The 23,770-nt window shown below is 42.4% G+C and overlaps 1 protein-coding gene and 1 long non-coding RNA gene across 7 annotated transcripts in view; one reads left to right on the top strand and one right to left on the bottom strand.

The window, feature by feature from the left end:
- The window catches only part of EXOC6B (exocyst complex component 6B), a 694,189-nt gene extending 677,823 nt beyond the window's left edge, over window positions 1–16,366 (top strand). For all 6 annotated transcript variants that reach the window (XM_078349070.1, XM_035272275.3, XM_035272273.2 and 3 more), the window contains 2 exons: window positions 8,590–8,702; window positions 12,972–16,366. In XM_078349070.1, coding sequence (XP_078205196.1) covers window positions 8,590–8,702; window positions 12,972–13,098 — 240 coding nt within the window. In that variant the 3' untranslated portion in view covers window positions 13,099–16,366. The remainder of the gene's footprint in view (window positions 1–8,589; window positions 8,703–12,971) is intronic.
- On the bottom strand, window positions 8,791–17,999 carry LOC118147275 (uncharacterized). The gene is made up of 5 exons (XR_013526471.1): window positions 17,872–17,999; window positions 17,355–17,467; window positions 16,352–16,471; window positions 10,077–10,188; window positions 8,791–8,913 (listed from the first exon to the last, which is right to left on the bottom strand). It is a non-coding gene; the product is annotated as an uncharacterized LOC118147275 (long non-coding RNA).
- Between the last annotated feature and the right edge of the window lie 5,771 nt (window positions 18,000–23,770).

Raw genomic sequence — 23,770 nt, 5'->3', positions numbered from 1 at the left:
ACTGAAAGAAAATAAACACTGGTCCATGGCTCCTACCTTCTTCTCCTACACCTGGGGCAGCCGTTCCATTCAAATTTACACCTGCCTGCTTCCACCACCCAACAAGGGACAACTCAGTCAGCCTGTGACAGGGGCCTCCCATCCTCCCCTCGAATATGTATGTATGTATACATGGTTATTATCAACCTCTGTAACAGAGTCTCCTTCTGCTCCCTGAAGCAGGGTAGAAGCTGTCCTCAGTGAGAAATGGCCCTGCAGACTCAAAGAAATGCTTGGTGTTGGCATTTTTATTTGGGAGTCTTCCCCTAGGCACCAGCTGGAAACAACAGGAGAACCTTAAGCCTCCCTGTATTTCTTCTTTTCTCTTTACCCAGAGAGAAAAGGTGAAAAGTTTAGACAGAAAACCTTTAAACCCACATTTATGAGACAAATAAATATTTCTCAGGCTGATGTTCCCTTTCAGAAGAAGCTGCTGATGGGCAATTGGTCACTGATAAAGAGCTTAATGAAACCTCCATCCACCTGGAGCTGGGCTACAGGGAAAGCAGGGAGCTGCACAGCTGCTCTTTGTGCCTTCCCCTACCTCCTTCTCTGCCTCACTCAACTAGGAAAAAGAAGAGGAGGTCAGGCCTAGGGCCAGGAACCAGACTATTATTGGCCGTTGTTGCAAAGCTCAATTATAAACTTGCCCCTCTAATCTACAGAGATCAGAGAAACTTGGAACCTCTCTCCACCATAATTCCGTAGCCTATGGAAAATCAAAGGCATCCTCCAGATTTCTGTGAATTCGTGGACACCTCCAGTCTTCTTGCTTCTTGCACTCCCACTTCCATAGTGCAATTCTGTAGCTTTCTAGGTGTGTAACAGCTTCTGCTCTGAGTTGCACACACACACACACACAGAGAGAGAGAGAAAGAAAGAGAGAGGAATCAGTCACCCAAACAATTGGGAGGAGAGTGGATTTGTCTGAAGACTGGGATTGAGGGGTTGAGTTAGTAAAGAAGATAGATTGTGCCATGAACTGCACAGCAAACAGTTTTGAAAAGTCACTTATTAGATACCCCAGGTCTCCAAAGTTGTCTGGAACCACAATACCATGAAGGATTTTCTTCTTAGCCCTTCTCACACATATTAGTTAAATCTCCTCTCTTCACATTCTGCCTCTCAAGAACCAGAATACCAAATTCTTTCTACCTTCTCTACCAGATGTCTTGGCACCTTGGGGTCTCACCAAGTAGGATATTTCCCCAAACATGTTTTTCTCCCATAAAATAATTATTATGCCAAATTAAGATAATTAATTTTATGCCATCTCATTACAGTGCAAAGGGTATCCCTAAAGCCATTTTTTTCTTCTTCCTTTAGTAAGTATTAGATGTCTTACAGCTGAGAGAATTTCAGAGCATACTGCCCTCCCTGCCTTGGATCTAGAGGTAAACCTTTTCTGTAAAAGAATGGATATTGGATATTTTAAGCTTCCCAAACTGAATAGTCTCTGTCACAACTACTTACCTCAGCTGTTATAGCATAAAAGCAGCCATAGATAATTATGTAAATCAGTGAACATGGCTATGATTCAACATAACTTCATTTACAAAAACAAGTGTTGACTGTAGTTTCCCATCTCCTGATCTAGAAAAAAGCAGGTAGCAGCAGTGATGAGAACAAGCAGAGAATTTTCTAGACTAAAATCGATCTCCTTAGCTTAGCATATGAGGCCTCATTTGTCTTGGTTATTCCCTGAGAGATGTAGCCATGTCAAATTCCTTGCTTGACACCCCCACCCCACCCCTACCAGTCACCACCTCCGGGCTCAGGCTTAGATGCCCTTCTTTTAACTTTCTTTGTAACATGTTAGAGTATCCGTATCATTCTGTATCTGTTTATTTACCAACCTGAGTTCCTCAAGATTGGAGATATCATTTTAACATTTTTTCTTATGCAGTACCTAGAAGAGTGACTGAGACATTGTTGGTACTCAATTTATGTTTGTTAAAATAAGCCCTGCTTTCCATTTTCTACATTTGCCCAGATTTCTGTGTCAGGAAGTGCTTCTGAGGAGACTCAGATGGCAGACGGATGCCCTTCTTGAATCATAGAAGCCCAGCACCAGAGACACGGAGTTGGGGAAATTGTGAGCAATAAACACAAATGGGTCATTGGTCAATTCTGTGCTTTTTAGTAGACTTCACAATTGTTCTCTCAGTCTGCTCTCAGCTGCTGATAGGAGCTATTATGATTCCACATCTGAACCAGAAAAACAGATTTGGTGTCATGCCTGGGGTCACACGGTCAGTCAGAAGACCCTCAGCCCTGGAACTTTTTTACTGTACTCTACTGCCTCCAAAATATAGGCAGATGTGGATCAGCGATTATAAAAAATACTTTGCAATAATGTGATTAGTTTCATCCTGCCAAAGACAGGGAGTGGACAAATGAAGCTTCTCAAGGCTTAGTGTTCTGTATGTTACTGAGCGTGGACTGCGCTTTATACAATGGCCATGTTCTGAAGAGGTAGCATTTTTAGAATTTTTCTTGGATTATATATTAAGTGTCCCAGAAAAGCATGTTATTTGAAATTATTCTGTAGTTAATCCTGTTTAACATGAAGAATTCTTCTGAAATGTATATAAAGTGCAAATTCAGGTTTTCCTGCATCAAGTTTACTTCGAGATCACACCTACTTTGAGACCACAGTTCTCTACAGGACTCAATGTTCCTGCTCAAGCGGAAACCTGTAAAGAAAATCACCCCCAGGGGAGAGGGGTGTGGCCACTGTCAGTATGTCTTAGCATCTGTGTCTGTCTATATGGCTACCTTAGCTCGTACTATCCTTTGCTCCCCACTGGAATCTTTGCAGGTTTTCTGGAAAGAGGAGGCTTTCTCTAATATGAGGTAGGCCCCATGCTGCTTACTAAGACCCAGCCCACATGTCACCAAACATCTACTGTGTTCCTAGTCACTGGTCATGACTATCTTCCTTGGAACCTTGAAATCAAATGTCTGGGACTGGATTCCCACTTACCTGTTATACATATCATCTCTCCTGTTTGATTCTTCCTTCTTCCTCATACAACTTTCTTCTAGTGCTGGCCAAGAGGACCCTAGGTTTGGTCCATTTGGAATGTTTGATGTGAGAAGCACGAAGTGTAAGTCTCTCCCACTATCTAGCCAATATTGTTGCTACAAAATGTTAGCTGGCCTATTTAATCCGTGTACCATGTCTTTGCTGACTACCTGCTGAGAATCTATTATTTGCTGGTCTGTGCTGTTGAGGAGTCAGAAGGAGAAAACATAAGCCCCATCCTTGGGGAGCTCCCCTCCACATGGGAGCTGAGGCTCATATCCCAAGAATTGACAATGAAGGTAGGGTACATCCAGCAATTCTCTTCACCCATGAATAAGCATGATATGAATTGGTTTGGTAACAAACAGTTGAAGAGGAGGAGGAACAAGCAGGCCATTCTCTACCAGGCTCCACATTTTTATTTTCTGAGTTTTTTTGAATAATCCTTTCTGCCAAAGAAAACATAAGAGTACCCCCAGGATGGCTTGCTTGAATATTGCCTATAATTTTTACTTGACAATTTCTTTCTAATCCTTTAACCATAAGCAACTCATCCATCTAATTTATTTCTAGACTTGCTGCTGGAGGCATGTAGATTTGTGTGCACTAACAAGGATCAACAGAGTCCTGCTTTATCGTAATAGTAACGCATTCCTAAGGTCCTTCCTGGAACCTTGCATTTTGTTCTACTATTGTAATGCTGTCTGTTCTCTGTCCAGTTAACTCGCTGTATGGCCTTGGACTTGTTTTCACTTTGACTTGTTTGGATTTTTCTAGTCTTTCTCAGCCACTATTGCAAAAAAGAAAGTCTGTTCAGAAATTTGGCCTAGTTTCAGACGAGTATCTAACTCAGACACAATCAATCAGGATTAAAAAAATCAAAACAACAACAACAAAAACCAGCTATGGCATCTCGGGGAGTGTGAGCCAACAAACCATCTCTACCACTGGTCTGCTTTGTGATTTTTAGCAAGTTGCTTATGCTTTCTAGTTCTTGGTCCTCTCCCCCACCCTCCATGAAATCAGAATAGTAAATTGAGTCTTACTAAGCCAAGGGAATTTTCTGAAAAACAAAAACAAAAACGAAACAAGGAAATATAGCAGAGGCGGCTTTAACACTTTGCCAAAGCCCTAGTTAAGAGTTACATAGATAAAAGTTATAGAGGAGGAAAAAAAGTATCCTATCATAGTGACCTGTTTAATATGTAACCTGATTAAAAATGTCTCCCTTTGTCATATCCTTTTCCACTTATACATATTTTTGTATAATAACCAGTAATCACATAATTTACCATTTTATATAGCTTATAAAGTACCACATCAACGACTTCACTGTTTGGGTTCCCCTGTTCTATTAAATACTACAAACAGATAACTTGTGTTTGAAATCAAAGCATCACTAGTGATGGATTGAGTTTGCTTTTGATTGAATTAGCCATAACATTTATCAGAATGTCCTACTCTAAAAATCTAACACTCACCTGTTCTACCAAGTTAACATGAAATGCTCCAAAATGTAATGTCTGGTCTATCCCTTGAAAATGACTTCACTTATCTAGTTTACAAAACACCATTTTTATGAATCAATCAAGAATATAATCATTAATGAGAAATGAGCTTCTAGATAGTAAGTTCTAGGATACACCATTACATGAAAAAATAAAGTGTAAAAGAATAGCTATGATACGCTACCCTTCAAGAGAGAAAGAGGAAGATATAAGAAAATATACATGTGTCTGCTTATTGGAGTAAAATAAACAAAAGAAAGATAAACCAGAAACTAGATTGGTTATCTACAGGGATGAATAGAAAGATGTAGAAAGAAGTGGAAAGAATGGGAACAGGTTGGGATGAGGAAGGAGTAATACTTCTCTGAGTACACGTTTTTATATTGCTGTTACTCTCAGAACTATAGTATTTTTTCACATACCCCAAAATTAATAATGAAAAACAACCAGAATGTGGGAGAATCAAAAATGGAACACAGGCAGTGAAAAATGAATGTAACTGAATTATAAAAGAATAAAGTAACCATACTGAAAGTAGTGAGAAAGAAAATAACTAACCTAAGTAACTTTAGAAATCACCATTTTCTGAGGCAGGAGGATCACTTGAGTTCAAGAGTTCCAGACCAGCCTGGGCAACATAGCAAGACCTCATCTCTACAAAAATAAAAATTTAAAAGTTAGCCTGGGCATAGTGGGGTGTGCCTGTAGTCCTAGCTACTCAGGGAGGTGAAGGTGGGAGGATTACTTGAGCCCAGTAGTTGTAGGCTGCAGTGAGCTATGATTGCACCACTGCACTCCAGCCTGGGCAACAGAGCAAGAATTGGTCTCTAAGAAAGAGAGAGAGAGAGAGAGAGAGAGAGAGAGAGAGAGAGAGAGAGAGAGAGAAGGGAGAGAAAGAAAGAGAAGAAAGAAGCTGGGCATGGTGGCTCACACCTGTAATCCTAGCACTTTGGGAGGCCGAGGCCAGTGGATCACCTGAGATCGTGAGTTTGAGACCAGCCTGACCAACATGGAGAAACCTTGTCTCTACTAAAAATACAAAATTAGCTGGGTGTGGTGATGCATGCCTGTAATCCCAGCTACTCGGGAGACTGAGGCAGGAGAATCACTTGAACCCAGGAGGTGGAGGTTGCAGTGAGCAGAGATCACACCATTGCACTCCAACCTGGGCAACAAGAGTGAAACTCCATCTCAAAAAGGAAAAAAAAAAAGAAAGAAGGAGAGAGAAGAGAGAAAAGAAAGAAACCTGTATTTTGACTGAAAACTTTAAAGACAAAAACAAAAAGAACTTTGAACAGATACCTTCATCTAATTTGTTTCTTACAGGGGTATGGGTTAGGAATTCTGAAATCGCTTTATACTAGAATTGAACAAATAAGTCAAATACATTTGTGGCAATACAAATAATGGCAGCCAGATTTCTCACTGTCAGAGAAAGAAATGATCAATAAGGAAAGAGGGAAGAAACTAGAAAGATCTCATAGTTCTGGATTGGAATTGAAGACATCAATATGAACTCATGACATTAATATATGTATACAAATAGATACAGAAATGTAGATGTATGTGTGATTTAGTATACATATATATTTTCCTTGGCCTGGATGCAAGAATACTCGAATAGAAATGAGCATGCTAACTGCTCAGATCTTGTTTTCTAAATACTATTCTCCAATAGAAGGACCCAGAGCACCTTGGAAAAGCAATTGATTCCAGGGCTGGAGCAGGGACAGGTATAAGACGAGCTTGGAACCTCTCATAGTACCATGAAGTAATGTTCAGGAAAGGATAGGGGCAGGTCGAAAACACACAGGAAAGCCAGCGTTAAGGAGCTCCTTATGAATATCAGCCATTGAAAATGTAGGAACCCATGAGCTTGTGCCAATAGCAAATAGACAGATTAATGGGGGGAAGAGGGAAGAGAGAGCACTTGCTTACAGTAGAATGAATGACAGCTCATAAATGTGGAAAGAAGGATGGTGTTAGCAGTTTGCAGCGATCATAGTTAAGATTGGGTTAGGCAAGAATCCTCACTGGGTAGCAGTATATTTGAACGTCTTAAATTATGTTCACAGTTCCAAAGGAAAACTAATACCTAGACATTGGGAGAAATCAGACAACTTAATCAGGTGATCAAAATTAATATCACCATGTGTGCTGAAAAAGTAATCTCTAAAATAACTTTAAGAAATCAGGTTTTTCAGTTTTTCCAATTAGACTTTTTCTGATACTCATTAACTTTTCTTATCGGCTCCCCAACAGACAAACGGTAAAAGGCTCCCTAGGTTCTTTTTTTAATTTGTGAAAAAAACTTTAATTGAAAAACTGCTATCCTTTTTCATAGTTTTTCTGTAGGAGTTGAGGGAAAACATAGCGAAATGTGTAAAGCACAGTACTGGAAGAACTTTAGCACGAGGGGCACTCTCAGTATCTGTTGTGGTCCCCAGGAGAAGTAAAGAGGAGAACATAGGACAGAAATACTGATTTGGAGTAGAAAGTCAAGGAAAATTTTCTTCCAAAGGAGAACTCTCTGAGGCCTTGGGTCAGCAGAAGGAAGTGGTAGTAAGCCTTTTCACTTGCCAGTGAAAATAGGCATGGCCTGAAAATGGCCTCAGAGGCTATTTGGGACCATCCTGGCCCAGAACCACTAGCGTGCTTGTCTCTCTCCTCCCCTCCTTCTCTCATCTCTAAAATCCCTCTCTCAGCTGAGGGTGTAGGGGCTTTTCTCAGTTTTAGGTTTGGGACTTCAGCCAATTCCCAGACTGCTTCAGGAAGTTCGTAACAGCTATTCTAAGAGACTGGATGAAGTAGAGACTTGGCCAAATAGGGCAAGACCCATACTGCCTGTTTGCCCAGCTGCACAGTGAAGACAGACATGGAGGAAGATGTGCTAGAGCCCAAGCTCTGGCATTGGCTATGACTGCACTCTCAGCCTCTCTGCCTTTGTTCTGCACAGCCAGCCACCTGCTCATCTTCATCAGCAGTTACCTGTCTCCTGGGAAGGGAGAAAGGGAGAATGTTTTGAGTCAAAAAGGACTAGTGTGGGGGTTCTAACTCTGTGCAGTGATGTGAGTTTGGCCCTATCCCCCTCTAGAAGCTTTTGTTTGTTTGTTTTACTTAGTTACAATTTTTGAATATTTGTTGGAATGATGCCTGAGGCTAAAACTAGCTGGGGAGGAAAGCCTTTGACAGAAGTTTGGTTTCTCTCTGTCAAAATCTCCCCCAGTGTCAGAACTCAGCCTACCCTCAGAAAGCTCTCATTGTCTATTCACACATGGAGCTCTTGGCACTTCTCTTTAACACTCATAACCCAATTCTAGGCTCTCTGTCCTCAATCACAGGCTCATCTACTATGACCCTGATTTCTATCTTCTCAGCCTGTGTCTGCATAGGCATAACACATATTGCCTCTTATAAATGCTACATAATCCATTTATGCCTTGGTTCAGTGTTTCTTATTGTCTGTGTGTATATAGGCATGTGTATATGTCTGTATTACCTAAGTCACTTGGGCTAAGTCAGTACAGCAAGACACAAAACTGATACTTGAACGCAGACCTTTTAACCTTGAAGTTCAAACAATTACATATACGGCACTGGATTACATCTACCTTTATTTGTTCTTTGTTGAATATTGAGAATGGTTCTTGGCATGTGGAAGGCATTTGATAAGCATTTATTAAATGAGTAAGTGAATGATTATTATGATATTATTATTAAATTTGATTCCGTCCAGTGTGAGTTTCTTTACAGGGTTGCCTCTGAGAGCTAACTGCCAGCATATAGTCTTAGCAATGTTTCCATACTGTGTATGGCAGAGATAAGTCTGCCATCTGTTTATTCATTTATTTTCTTGGTTGAAAGAATAGTCAGTAGCTATTCTTTTTCTTATTACATTTTAATTTTTATGTATCCACTTTATTAGCTGGTAGTGAAGGATGGTGAAGTTTCTGGCATCTTGGTTTGTCTTGTCTGTCTAACTAATCTCTGGGGTGGGGTTTGGATATTTTACAGCTTTTGGATCTTTTCATCCAGTGGGATTGGTCAACCTACCTTGCTGACTATGGTCAGCCCAACTGCAAGTACCTCCGGGTAAACCCGGTGACTGCTCTGACCCTGCTTGAGAAGTAAGTACCTAGTCCAGTGGTCTGTAATGGGAGGTGAGGAGACAGGGTTGGGAGGCTGGTATAGAAGATAATTTTACCACTGCCGATACCTTAAAGATAGCCTTGTTCTTGAAGTTGCCATAGGCCATGGGTGCTGTCGGCAATCTCAATCACTGGACTTGGCAGGCCGGTCTTCCTCTTGTGGCTTCTTAATTCCTGAGCCCCCAACAAGCTAGGCCAAGTATGGGTCAGAATTGGACTTTGACATTACCTTCTAGTTTCATGCGAGCAAAGCATCTCTTACTAGAGATGGCAAGAGAAGAAAGGGAAAATGGCTTGGTTTGGGTCTCAGTCCAGCCTAGTAAACAGAATGAGGCTGCCCTAGTCATCTGGGGTATAATGCTGGATAGTGCAACTCCACAGAACAGATGCCTTCTCTGGTTCCTAGTAGAGAAGCCCTAGAAATTATTGAGAATTACTGAAACCTTCACCTGTCCTGACTCCCACCCCACCAGACTGAGCTTTTATTTTGCTGACTATCCCAACAAAGCTGTCTTGCAGAAGGTGTCTGATTATTCCCTTAGGCAGTCACTACCCTGCAGAGGATTCCCTGCCACAGAGCTGTGGCCTCTCTGAAGCAGAGGTGCTACCACTGAAAGTAGGTTAGCAGCTTTAGGACATCTCAGGGCTAACCGATATATTACCCAGAAGCTGGGAAATGCTATGTAGTACAGCCTGGCTCTGGCTTTTGCTAACCTATTAGAGAGCTGTCAGGCCAGAGACCAAGACCCACATAAAAAGGCAGCTTTCTCTTGAAATCTGAAAAGCTAGTTAACCCCAGCTGCTTAGAAGAGTGCCCTGCATCTAGGCATTGTTGTAAATCTACATATACGTCCAGTCAACCATGTCTGAAATCCTAGGAAGGCAAGGCTTGGAGTCCAGGAGGGCAGAGTGAAGCCTTAAGCAGGAGAGGTCAAGGTCTGTCCTTCTTACTATGTAATATAAAAGGGGGAGCAAAGGGGAAGAGGTGAAGGATAGGCAAGAGCATGATGCAGGGGTTTGTATTTGGAGCCAAGAGACTAAAAACTCAGACTGCAGTTTTCTCCTGACCACGTCAGAGGCTGATGTTTCCATTTTAACTTTGTTTCCCATGGTTCTCTCTCCCACTGACCTTCCTCCCTAGGATATCTAGAGAGTAAGTATATTATTCACTTGGGCCTTTTCCCTCACTTTGAGGCAAGTCCTTCTGGTTTCCTCTTTTACACTAATGACTACACTAAAATCCCTAGTCTCTGAGTTGTCCCCGCCCTGACATACTAATCTACTAAACCAGCCTGGTGCCAACTGGCTGGCTGCCTTCTCTATCCTTGGCCCTTAGAGTGACCCTTGGCTTACCAATTCCTTTGGGGCTGGGATTGGCGGCAGAGATTTTCTCCCATTGGTGCCAGGTAAAGCGTTGTTCCCATTCAGCTTCTTGGCACATGCAATACTCTTGCTAGTATGGAGCCTGAAATAAAGCCATGACAAAAGGTAGCTCCTCAGCAGCCTCCCCTACCTGTTGGTGGCTTTAAAGTCTAGAGCCTGCATCTCCCACAAAAGGCCCTTTATTAGAGGCAAGGCTTAATCCCACAGTTCTTGGTGCCAAGCTGAAAGAAGGGAACATTTTGACCTTTGAGTTGGTGCTTAAATGGTCATATTTAATGGTCATATGTGTCCTTCAAGTGGGCTCTGGGATTCCCTTCAGTCATTTGCTTCTCTCAGCAGTCTTTACTCCTCTGATCCCAAGAATCTCTGGATCCAGGAAATACTGGTTCATCCACTTCCTATGGCTCAACAATAGTCTAAAATAATTAGCCCCTCCCTGCCATTCTGGAGCGTTGGCCAGTAAAGAAGCTCTGTGCTTAGCCCTAGCAAATCAGAAGAGTTTAGAAGCTTCCTTCCAGACACAGTAGGGCAAAGGCCACCCAGATGACTACAGTCTGTATCTCCCAGCCTCATAGGAATTGATCCCTTTACCTGACCTATTCCTGCTTTTCCACAGCCAGCTCTACCACCTGATCTTGCCAGTCTCTCCTTTTCAACCTGGCCCTTCTTAGCAGGGTGAAACAGGAAGACCCCAAGACCTGCTAAAGACATTTAGGGAAAAGAAGTGGCCCCCGTGTCACTGAGACGTGGCCATAGCTATTAATAAAATAGAATGGGATACTGGGCTTTCAGAACGGGATGGGAGGTGGGAGAGCTGGCTTTGGTTTCGGAGCATTCCTGAGTAGAAACCAGCAGGCCACCGTTAGCCCTCAGGGTACTTGAGTTTATCTTTACAGTGCCTCATTCCAACTCCAGGTCTTAATGGCCAAGAAGTTCTAGCCTCTGGGGCCAAAGACTACCCTCTTTCTCCTAGATATTACAGGAGCCTCCCCATGGGAACTGAAAGCCAGCTGGCTCCCTGTCTCTCAGCTGCTTCCAGGAATCATGAAATTAATGATAATGTAGGATATTAAGTTAAATGTCCTATGAATATAGGAAGTGGTTTTCTTCATTTTGTTTGTTTTATGTCGTCGTTAATGTTTAGATATATCGTATACCCAGCAGAGGAAAGGGAATCTTTCTCTGGGACTATCTAAAGCCAGGACAGTTCCACAAACCTAATTATGTAACTAGTGTGTAAGGGAACAAATACAGTAATTATCAGAGCCTTGAGGACTCTCGTGCTTTCTCTTCAATAAGCCTAGTCACTTCCCCTTCTTCTTCCACTCCAAGCACAGGCCTCCTCATGTGGGTGGTCGTACCTTATATTCAGTGTTCTAAGTTTGCTTGATGGGTAATGCCAGCCTGAAGGCCCTTGAGCTTAGATCAGTGAGAGAATTCCTAATTCATTTATGGCTATCACTAGTAGCCAGAGCCACACAGTCTGGTGCTCATTAGAAACTTCTTGCCCTTATGGAATATATACATTATAAATTTATATCATATATACCAAACATAAATACCCTTGTGGGATCTCTGGCCTTTTGACTCACTGGTCCCTAATCTGCTCCTCTGCAAAGGGCCACCCACAGTGGGGGGAGGGGGAAAATGCTGCAGAATTGGCCAAAGGCCCCTGAGAAATATGACTAGAGGCAATTTATAGCCCAGTGCCAAGTTCCTTCTCTACCTTTTTCTAGCCTGTCTCCATGCAGCCCAGGGAGCAGTGAAGTCAGAGAGCTGGCCCACCTCTGGTGAAGACTGGCCTGCCCCTATCCCAGAGAGAAATCTGTCTTGGCACTGTTCTCAATTGTCTAACCCTATAACTAGCAGTGGGGCTGGTGTGTAGAGGCTGGGACAAGAGTTGGTGGCCACCAATAGATGTCAGGGATTGTGGGCCCTCTGCAGGGAATAGCAGATTCCTGAATTCTGTCACAATTGCTTAGTCAGACTTGGGGGTTCTGTGACTATCTCAGCCCAGTCCTTGTCTGTGTTTCCCAGTTAGGGCTCTTTATCTGAAAGAACCACTGGCCAGAATTGCCCATGGTTTGTGTTCTAGGAATATGCCATCTGTGAAGCTTTAGCACGGCACAGAGGTCAAAAGTATGCGGGTACAGACAGCCATTGAGAACTCAAGGGCTTCACATGTAAAAAGCTCTGGTTTATAGAGTGAGAGGATGGCCCAGCCCTTTGGCACATGCTTTCCTCAGCACCATACTCTCTTAGCCACCACACTGCCTATCTGCCCTTACCTTGAGAAAAAGGAGGTGAGTCAAGCCCTTAGTTTTGTTAGGAATGTGATGGAATAGCCAGCTAGAATGAGGTTTCAAAATACAGTGGCTTGCGGTTATTCATGTTCTCTTGGAATTGCTAGTTAAGAGCACTTTTCCTGCTTTACCTTTCAAATATTATCTCCAAAGTCCCATTAGGATTTGGTAGGTTCATGAGGTAATGAGTGGATCCTAGACATTCTATAAGGGCTTACTGGCCAGCAGAGCTGTACCATGTCCCAGACACCAATAGCAGGTACACACTTTCTGAGAAAAGATAATAAATTAGATGGATCTAGGTATAAAGGATAGGGAGATTGGCCCCTCCAAAACTGGCTCTTAACCAATTTCCAAAGATGACTGAAGTTGGGAGGGCTATGGGTGCCAGAATGCCAGCTTCCTGAGGAGTAGGTGAGCGTGGGCCTGACAGTGGAGATAATCGGGACTCTCTCATTACTCTGTGTAGTGGTTAAAATGCATTGCCATCCTGGCTTCTGCAGGTTCCTTCCAGCATTGTTTCCTCAAACACGTTGTCCTCTTTCTTTCTTTCTCTTTTTAGAATGAAGGATACTAGCCGCAAGAACAACATGTTTGCACAGTTTCGGAAAAACGAGCGAGACAAACAGAAACTTATTGACACTGTGGCCAAGCAGCTCCGAGGACTCATCAGCAGTCACCACTCATGAAGGGTGGCCCCGGAACCCCAGAGGCGACCAGCTGCAGCCCCCTAGAGTGGGATCCAGCCCCAGCTGACCCTGCATTTGTTCATTCTTCTTCAAAGAGAGCATATGTATTTTTTTATTAACCCCTGTGCAGTATTCACATAACATTGCCCTATAGTAAAAGAGGCACAAAAATAAGCAAGTACATGAGATGTTGCTAGGCTGGGACTCAGGGGAAGTTATTACTACACTATCTGTGTTATCTTAGAGATGGTGGTGTCATCAGTCCCAGTGTGATGAACCACCTTTCAGCCATGGCTCTAAAGCATAGGTCTGGGGCTCAGGGACCACAAAAAGTGATGCTTGGCACTGAGAGGTAGAGTGAGCAAAAGCATACTAAAATATGTCCTGTTCACTCTTGGATGCCCATTCGCCACATAGATGAGTCTGATTCTTCTCAATGCAAGGAAAGGGCCTGGCAAACATTACTATTTAGTACACTAAGGGCAGTTCTAGAGGGTCATCTCCTCAGAGTGCTGACTTTCACTGGCTTGTGAACAATCATGGTGTGTGGCAAGATGACAGCTTCATTCCAATCCCCCAAGGATGGCAGTTTCTTTAGCCTAGATCAGGATACAGCTAAGTAGGCAGGGGTAATAATTGGATCCCATGTTTAACTGCAGATTGCCCCAACTCTAGGAGTGTTGAGTCTCAACCCAAGGAGTTTTTCTGGATCTTGAAAGCCAGGTTTCATGGAATCAGAGGCCCATTCCTTTCCCTGTTCATCTCATTTCCTTCATTCACAGTTAGAGCACTTGATCCAGGATGCAGATCAACAGTTATTTCCATAGGTCTTCACAGAGCATCTCAGACTGAGCCTTCTCCAGTAATATGCCATTGAAGTAGGTCAGATTTTAGAAGCCTAAAGATGGCCCTTACCTTATCCTTAGGTGAAATCTGAGGATTAGTTGGGATTGTTCCTTTATGTTTTAAAACGAGCTTTTTGGCTACCATCTTAAAGGAAATGTCACCAGCTCTGCACTGTGGGGCAGCCATGACTGGGCTCGATGCCCCTTCGGATGGAGACACTGTTACCATAAAGTCGACAGAGCCAGCCATGGCTTGTGGCTTGTTGCCTCTGGCCCAACTGTTGTTCACTAAATAATTTCCTAGATATTATTTCGTTGCTCAAGCCAAGGTTCCCCCTCTTTTGATATCCCCAAAGCCATCTTTGGCTTTGTCTGAGAAAGATTGCCTATAATCCTATCCCCCATACTCTAGAGCCTGGAGCAGCTTAGCTTGGAGGCTGCATTCATTGTCCCACAGGGACTCCTGAGACTCAATGCAACGGCTTTGCTTTGAAGTCAGTCAGGGGAAACTGTACTTTAAGACACTTCAGAAAGATGCTACTATGGCTACTGGCAAGAAAATAATTGTGCATCACCAAACAATGACAGATATGCCACACAGGCATTTCCAGCTTGGATTAGTGGGAAGAAAGTCTCATCAAACAGAATTCTTCACTACCTTTGTCAGCTACTGAGTTGCTTCTGGGGAGGGAAGAACTTCCTTTCCTCCCTCCCCACCCCCTACCTCACCATAACCTATCACATTTTGATAGCCCCTGGGAAGAGGATAGGCACACAGACACACAAACTTCCTCAAAGCAGTAGAAACCAGGCTACATGTGAGCTCTGCAGACGCCTGCTGAGGCTCATCCTGAGGGCTGGGTGGTTGGCCAGGGTTTCAGGATGAGGGTAAGGGATGAGCGCTGCCACCTAGAACTTGATAAGCCAAGAGAAGGTAGGAACCAAAATGGCATCTCCAAGCTCTCATCTTTGTTGAAATAGGTGAGAAACGATTATACTAATCTGAAGTTCTATTGCTGGAAAAGGACTCAAAACACTTTTCTATGCTAGTACGCTGTTGGCAGGAAGATCTCTTCAGCTTTGAGTGCTGAGAGACTGAAGTGGAAATGGAGAGACGCGTAAGCATGCCAGCAGTGTTTGTCTTTTTAGAGGACATTTAGATAATTGCTGATCTGGTCTCAAACCTCTGCCTTGGAAGAACTATGCTATAGAGGAAAAGGTGGACAAGGTGGAGGAATAGGGGTTATTCTGCACAGAAGTCCCATAAAAAAAAAAGCTTATTCAAACTTAAAATATAAAGATGGACCCTTTGATATATCTTCTTCTCTTCCTTCTTAGCCTGCCTTCACCTTATATAGCAAAAAGCAACATGCAGTTACTGAGCTGTGTGTAGAGACATACTCTTGGTGGGCCAGGGAAGGTAAAAACAGGGACCAAAAATGTCAAGTTTTTGAATGAGAAAAGTGGGATGTTTTTAGTTTTGTCTGTAGGCCTGTAGCTGGGCCAGCCCTTGAGGGGACTTGTGCAAAGTATGTGTGCCCAGAACCATCAGACTTCTCAGAAATGGCCTCAAATACCTAGAGATGTAGAAGTACACCAGAGGGCCTCAATAAGAGGGCAAGCACACAGAAGGCTGGAAGCCCATATGGCGTCTGGTCGGGATGAACCCTTGGCCAAGTTCTTTGGGAAACCAGATCTATATTCCTGAAGGGACAGTCTGGTTTGGAATCCTACTGGGTTTCTGTAGTAATATAGGCTGCTTGCATAATTTTAACATTCATAGGGAAATCTCTTTGAGCAGACTATAAATGAAGCTGTTATGGGTGGGAAGGAACAGGACCTGAAAATGGGAACCAGGAAATGAGACCCTGTTGGCAAAGGGAGTATGCAGCTTCCAGGGTGCCTTGCCCAGTGTTCTCATTGCATACCAGTCCTCCAAGTCAGTCTAGCCTTACTGTACACTTGGCAAGTACTTACTCAGCAAGTCCCAGACCCATGGCCTTTTATCTCCCAACATTGGCTTTGGCCATGACCTCCCTCATCAGGCCTCTGAGCACACTCCCTGGGAACTGCTGCAGAAATTCCCCTTCCTTCTCCCAGGACTCCTCTCTTGACTGCAATTGCCTCTTCTTTTATTTTTATTTTTTTGCCTGCATTCACAACTACTTTTCACAAAGGTGTTGGAAATGGCATTTTTATTTTGCACAGATAGTTGCTCATTTATCGAGAAAATTAGGAAAGTCCATTTTTAACTCCAAAGAGAAATGTTTTCTCTAAAACTTACTAGTAAAGCTACTGATACAGATGGGCCGCATGGTTAGGGGAAAGCTCCTCCATGAAAAGAGCATGTTTATTCCTCTTGTACATTTTCCTCTTTTAACTGCTATTAAAGAAGAAAGGCTACATACCTGTTTCAAAAGCCATGGTGTTGTCTCATGGGTATTTTGTTCTTCCATCCTTTTGCACAGTGCAGCTGCGTTGGTAAACTGGATGGCTGACATTGCATCCCCACTTAGCTGGACTGAGGACTAGAGCAGATGAGAAGAGCCTGGTGGGGAAGAGAAAGCCTCCCTTCCACACAAAGCAAGGAGCCCTCCTATGGCCTTGGAAACATCCCTGACCCCTGGGTTAGGTTTTCCTGCCTACGCAGCTAACACTGGCATCATCAAGAACTTTTCAAAATGCTTGAGTTATGTGGAGCACTGGATTAGGCAACTTGGAGCCCAATGCTGAACACTAGCCCTGCCATGGAAAGGCTCCCAGTCAAGAGGGAGGGATGTCGGATTATCCAGAACAAAGCCAGGCTGGAAAAAAGAAAAAAAAATGAGCCTATTTTAGACTCCATGCAGGAGGATACAGTCATTCTGGCCTAGTGAAGGAAAGGGTCTGGTTGGGAAAGACAGCTCAGAAGAAGCAGGATGTTAATTAGCTGGGCCATGGAGGAATGCAAGTGAAATTTTGTTAAGTCATAGGAATGAGTATTTTTGGTGCAGACCACATTAGAGTACAGTGTTGGCATGAGCCTGGTATGTTCTGGGAGGTAATGAAGAACCTCCTAGGCACACCTGGAACCATGGTAAGACCAGCAATGCCAGTGTAGCAACACTCAGCCTGCTCTCTCCAGGCTAGCACACAAGCAATGGGAATAGACTAGAATTTTCTTCAGTAAGAAGTCTGACTGCTGCAACTGGGCTTTCATTCCCAAGACCTGGGCTTTGCCACTTACTGGCCTCTGACCTTGAAGAAGTACTAAACTAACTCCCTAAATATCATCATCCTCAGCCATGAAAGCAGAATGGTAGTCTCTAACTTAAGGTTTGTGGTAAAGTGTAAATGAGCTGTGGAAGTTCAAAATGCTTAGCCAGTACCGAGCAATAGCACATGCAGTATTTAAGGCCTTTTCCTCCCTACCTTCCAGTTCCACAACATGCCTCATGGCTGAGCACTGGGCAAGTGTCCAGGGCTTCTCTGCCTCCTGGCATCCTCTCCTCAAGTCCACTACAGGGTTGGGGTTAGTGAAGCACCTGTAAATGAAACAGAGGGACACACCTTTCAAATCACCCAGCCATCTGGTTCTGAAGATAGCCTGTGCTTCCAGTGGAATCTGCCTGTCCACACTACTGGAACCTTCTCTGCTCTCACTTTGGTGCCAAAACTTTTACCTTCTTCTATTGGGAGTTCTTAACCAGGGGTCCAAGAACCCTCACAGATGTGTGTGTCTGTTTGCATGCATGTGTTCATGCCAACCATTTTTTTTCTGGAAAGAAGGTTGATGGCTTTCATCAATGTATAAGAAAGATTCATGACTCAAATACTGAATAATAACCAAATCCCTTCGGACATGTAGATATCCCCATGAGGGAAAGCCAGAAGCTCCGAGCAGTGACTCGTCTCCCTGCCTCATAGAGCTCTGGCAGATTCCACCTACCTTCTCCAGGAGCCTCCCCCGAATCCCATGTCACACTTAAAAATCGGTGAAACCACTGCTTCTGGCTCTCTCTCTCAGCACACGGGTACTGAGGGAAGAGGAGGACGCTGCTCTCCTGAAAATATGGAGGCTTCCAACTGGTTGGGGAGGTGACAGACAGTTCAGTACAGAGACATGGGCTGTCAAAGTCAAACAACCTGACTCACCCAGAACATTTCCCACAGCCTCAGCACTAACTGTTAGGACTTCTGGCGGAAGGCCTTGTCCAGAGAGGGACCAGCAACCCTGTGGGGTACTCCAAGGCAGAAAAAGCCAATCAAAACAGCCCAGGGAAGGTTGCAAAGCCGTCACCACCTTGCCCCTTTTCTCACAGCTGGGCTTCTTATCTGCCTGCCAGGCAGATGCGGATGGGGAATAGCTGGTGGGAGATAAGAGGAGGCAGGGAAAGAAAGTGCCAAACCCTTTCCCCAGAGGCCTCGTTTTGAATTTAATGGGCAGAGTTTGCCGGGAATGAGAGAGCCTGTGGGCCCTAGGGACCAGAAGACAAAGGCTCTTGAGGAAGTGCAAGGAGGAGGAGGAGAGGAGTGAGGGCCAGGCATTGTGTGGGAGAGCTACCCCTCTATCTGTTTCAATCGCTGGTGGGGTTAGGGTTACCCTGCATTTGGGAACCAGCTGCTTTGTGGGGTCTGTGACATCAGCTGTTGTGATGGTAATGGATGGGCCTCTCGCAGGGGGCACCCCCTCCTTGGCCAGCCCCTGGAGAAGATAAAAGCTTCTGTCCCACAGGGTGGGGGTCGGCTGCAGGGCCAGAATCAGAACCAAAACAACAGCCCCCCTCCTACCAGTCTGAACCCACTGCTAAGTGTACCTTCCAAGCCCAAACTATGACCTTCCTCTCTCCAAAGCTCCAGAAATGGAATGGAATCTGAACATTGAGACGCTTTTCTGGCCCTAAACAATCCTCCCATTCTCTAGGCTCAATGATGGGTCTATTTCCTCCTGTAAATGGGTCTCGTAATCTTCAACTTTTACCTTTGCTTCTAAGGGTAATTAATTGGATCTGCCTCTTGTTCTCCCCACACACTCCCCTCTCTGTTACAAGGCTCAGGTTATGCTAGGTAGATGGCTTTCTTTGTATTCCATGGGGTGCTTATTCTTAAAGCTGATGGAGTAAGGAAGGCCCTGCCCTCTCCAGTGATCCCCTTCTCCAGAGAAACCAGCTGGGGAAAACACCACTTCCATTGGTACTTGAAAGGAGCCTATGACTTCACCAGCCAAAGGCTTTTCAGATAGCCAGTTTTGAGCAACCATTTTGCTTTTCCCCAAGATTTTAGGGAAAGTGTTTTCAGATAACACTCTCAGGAGCAAAGTGGGAATTCGTTGATGGTCTGGACACTGGAGACAGAGAGGCAAAAGTGGGCAGCACCTGGCCCAGCAAATGGCACGTGGGCACTCATGGTCAAATGAATGAGTTTTTCAGAGGGGCAGTCATGCAAAGGTGGGGGCTGGGAGAGCAGCACTCTTACTGGGAGGACTATTTTGCCATTGGCATTGTTTAGAATTGCCAGCATATAGTAGATAATGAAAAAGCAAGCTAACTTTTAGTCTATTTTATTGTGGTTTTAAAATGTTCAAAAACATGTACCATGCTATCCTTGTCATGCCACAGAGCAGGGAACAGGTTGCAAACAGAAACCAAAGTAGTAGTTTAATTCCTGATGGGCAGGATGTGGTCCTGGTGGTAGTGATTATGTGTGTGTGCATGAGTACTGTGTATGTGTATGTGTATGTGTATGTGTATGTGTATGTGTATGTGTATGTGTATGTGTATGTGTATGTGTATGTGGGTATCTGACAGAAATAGGGCTTTTCCCACTGAACCCTACTTCCATTTCCCACAGCTGATCACTGTTAATAATAGTATGATGATATTCTGTCCCATTATTTTAATCTGTACATACTGTCACAAAAATTATAATCCTGTGTATTATATTACAGTTTTACTTTTTACTTAATTTATCTTAAATATATTTCATTGGTAACATAGAGAATTGTTTCATCCTTTATGAAGCCCATAAAGTTCTTCCATTGCATGAATGTACCATGAGTTTATTTAACCAGTTCTGAACTGATGGATATTTAGAATGCTTCCAGTATTCCACTCTATAAACAATACTGCAAGATATTTGTATATATCTTTGCCTACCTGCTTAGTTATTTCCATAGCATAAAATTTCAGGCATGGAATTGGTGGGTTAAAAGCAATGAATATTGGCCAGGTGCCGTGGCTCATGCCTGTAATCCCAGCACTTTGGGAGGCCAAGGCAGGCAGATCACCTGAGGTCAGGAGTTCAAGACCATCCTGGCCAACTGGTGAAACCCCATCTCTACTAAGAATACAAAAATTAACTAGGCATGGTGGCATGCCCCTCTAATCCCAGCTACTCGGGAGGCTGAGGCAGGAGAATCAATTGAACCTGGGAGGCGGAGGTTGCAGTGAGCCGAGATCATGCCACTGCACTCCAGCCTGGGTGACAGAGTAAGACTCTGTCTCAAAAAAAAAAAGCTATGAATATTATAAATGCTAATAGAAAGTACATAATTACTCTTGAAAATCACCAATTTACATTCTCTCCAATAGGTTATGGAAGAATCCATCTCCCTATGAAAGCTCAGCCTTAATAAGTAATATTAATGTTTCTTTCATTTTTGTCAGTCTTTCAAATGAAAAATAATTTTCCTTTGTTCTTATTTACATTAATTTATAGTGAACTTAAGCATCTACTGATATTGTGTGTTGGTTATTTTTATTTCCTCTTGTATTAACTATTGAGATAGTCAGCCTTTGAAAAAATTAGGTTATTTTCTTTTTGTATTGATTTGTAGTTCTTTGTTTTAGGGATTTTAGCTATTTGTTATTCGCATTGTAAATGTTTTCCCAGTTTGTCTTTTGAGTTTGTTCATTGGTTCATATTAGTTAGAACCCTTTATTTTGTAGGTAAAAAACCCAACTCAGAAAATATTTATTGACTGAAAATCCAAAGGTGGTTCAAGGTTAGTATAATTCAGTGACCAAAATAAAATGTGAAGACCGTTTCCTTTCCTCCCTTCTACTCTGTCTTTTATGGTACGAAGACCATCCTAAATCTTACTTCCCTCATGGTGGCTAAATGGCTGCCATTTTTCTAGATTTCACATCCTCACACTATACTGTGCAGAAACTTCCAGCGGCTCTCTTAGAAGAGCAAGGAACTTTTTAATCCAATAAGCCTCAATATTGAGAGCTCTAAGTTGGATTATATGTCATTCTTTTTCATTGGGAGCGGGCCATGAGTTTATGGTTTTTATCGGTTACTTGAACCAATCACTGTGGCAAGGGCAACAAGATTACCCTGATAGGTTAAAGCAATCAATCATGTCTCACCCTTGGAATTTAGAGTAAGGAGCCATGGATCGCTACCCCCAAACAAACTGCATAGCATCTAGACAACCGGGAAGATGGTGGAGAGAATGTCGGGGAGACAGCCACAATATTCACTACATGGTGTTTTTTGCTGTATAGGATTTTGTTTTCTTCTTCTTTTTTGTTCTTTTTTTGAGACAGAGTCTCATTCTGTCACCCAGACTGGAATGTGGTAGCATGATCAAGGTTTACTGCAGCTCTTACCTCCCTGGCTCAAGCAAATCCTTCCACCTCAGCCTCCTAAGTAGTTGATGCTACAGGCATGTACCACCATGCCCACCTGATTTTTTGTTTTTTGTAGAGACAGGGGTCTCTCTTTGTTGCCCAGGCCGGTCTCAAACTCCTAGACTCAAGCAATCCTCCCACCCCAGCCTCCTAATGTGCTGGGATTACAAGTGTGACTCATCATACCTGGCCAGTTTTTCATTCTTGGAATGTCAAATTACAAGGTTTTTCCTTTACAGTGTTTAGATTTCATGTGATACTTAGATTTCCCCACTTCAAAATTATGAAAGTATTGGCGCATGTTTTCTTCTGTTACTTCATTTTTAGTATATTAATCATTTATCAATTTGAAATTTCCTTTGAGATGAGGAGCATGATAGGGATCCAGCCTTTTCTTTTTTCCAAATGGCTAACTAGTTGTTTGCAACATCATTGATTAATTTTAAAATGCCATCTTTATAATATATTTAATTCATATTTATCTTTGTTCTATTTCTGGATTTTCTTTATGGTCTCATGATCATTCTATTTCTCAGCCATTACCACATTGTTTTAAATACCATATCTTTGTAATCTGTTTTAACATCTAGTAGTCCATTCCTACTAGAGGAAATACATCATACTTTCCTCTTTCAGAACATTCCCAGATATTTATTCTTCCAGGTTAATTTTATAATTTTTATTTCCAATGTTCTATTATGATTTGATTGGAGTTGCATTGAATTTATAAAAGAATTTGCAGGTTAAGGACATATTTGTAACACAAAGACTGCCTATGCAGGGCCCTGTCCATTTATTCATCATATTCACATTCCTCAAACAGTTTAACATTTTCTGCATTTGGATTCTTCACATTTTTTACTTAGTACAATCATGAATGTTTTATGTTTTCATGGCTGTTAAAAATGAGATCTCTTCATTCATGTTTTATGTGTTCTTTTTTGTTTTAATTACAAAAGTAATATGAACTCATCTATCAGATTTGCAAAAATCTTAAAGTCTGATATTACCAATTACTGATGAGGATATGTAAAAACAGGATGTCATAAAGGTGAGAAAATAAATTAATACACCTACTTTATAGAGAAGCTTGGTGGTACAGATCCAAATCCCTTATTGGCAATTCAGAAATTGGAAATGCTTATTCTTTCTTTACTAATTTGGTGCAAAATCTGACCTGATGGTAAGTTATTTATTATCTGTATTTATCCCACTTAGTGTGGATGTTTATACTTTTCAACACAGAAAAAGTAATATATTTAATTATGTCTATTTCCCAAACCCTACTGAGGGTGTTATATATGGCACATATGCCATATTGCCTTTCTAAAATTCAATAAATCTTATTCTGAAACATAACTGGCTCCAAGGGTTTTGAACAAGATATTATGGAGCTGTATCTAGTAGAGTTAAACATATCCTAGAGAAATCTAGCCATATGTGCACAGGGAGACATGTATAAGAATGTTTATTACAGCCCTGTTTATAATGATGAATAATTAGAAATAACATAAATATTCATCAGTGGGAGAATAAATTGTGATCTGTTAATCTGATAGAATACTATACAGTGGTTAAAATGAACTATAGCTACATGGGTCAACATGAATAAATATTTTTGAAAGTTGTTGATTTTTTAAAGCAAGTTGGATTATAGATAACAACACAATTTCAACTTTGAAAATGTGCACAAGGATGATAAACACCAAATGTAGTATAGTAGTTATCTCTGCAGAGGGAAGAAAAAAATGAGGGACATGGGGATACAAAGTAGGATTTTTAACTTTATAAAGTCTCATTTCTTTTATAAAATTAAATGAATATAGCAACATATCAAAATGTTTTCATAGATTTGTATTCCATGTAATGTTTCTCAGTCTTTTTAGTGACTGCATAGTATTCCTCAGTGTGACTCTACCTTAATTTGCCTAGCCATTTCTTCATTATTTCCCTTGTTTTCACTTGCTAATCATTACAAGCACTACTGAAGCAAACATCTTCCATATCCTTGTGCATATATACAAACATTCTGTAGATTAGTTATGTCAATTGTCTTTTTTTAAAAAAGACTGTACCACTTTATACCCTTACCAACAACATGGGAGAGGACCTATTTTGTCGCACTGTCAGTAAGACTGTCAAACTGGAGTGAAGAGAAATGGCGAATTAATTTTCAATTGCCAGTTTCTGCTGGGCTGAATCATCTTTCCG

Source organism: Callithrix jacchus, chromosome 14, assembly GCF_049354715.1.
Source record: "Callithrix jacchus isolate 240 chromosome 14, calJac240_pri, whole genome shotgun sequence".
Taxonomy (NCBI): domain Eukaryota; kingdom Metazoa; phylum Chordata; class Mammalia; order Primates; family Cebidae; genus Callithrix; species Callithrix jacchus.
Note: the sequence above shows the minus strand (reverse complement) of the source record. Positions and strands in the feature narration are given on the sequence as shown.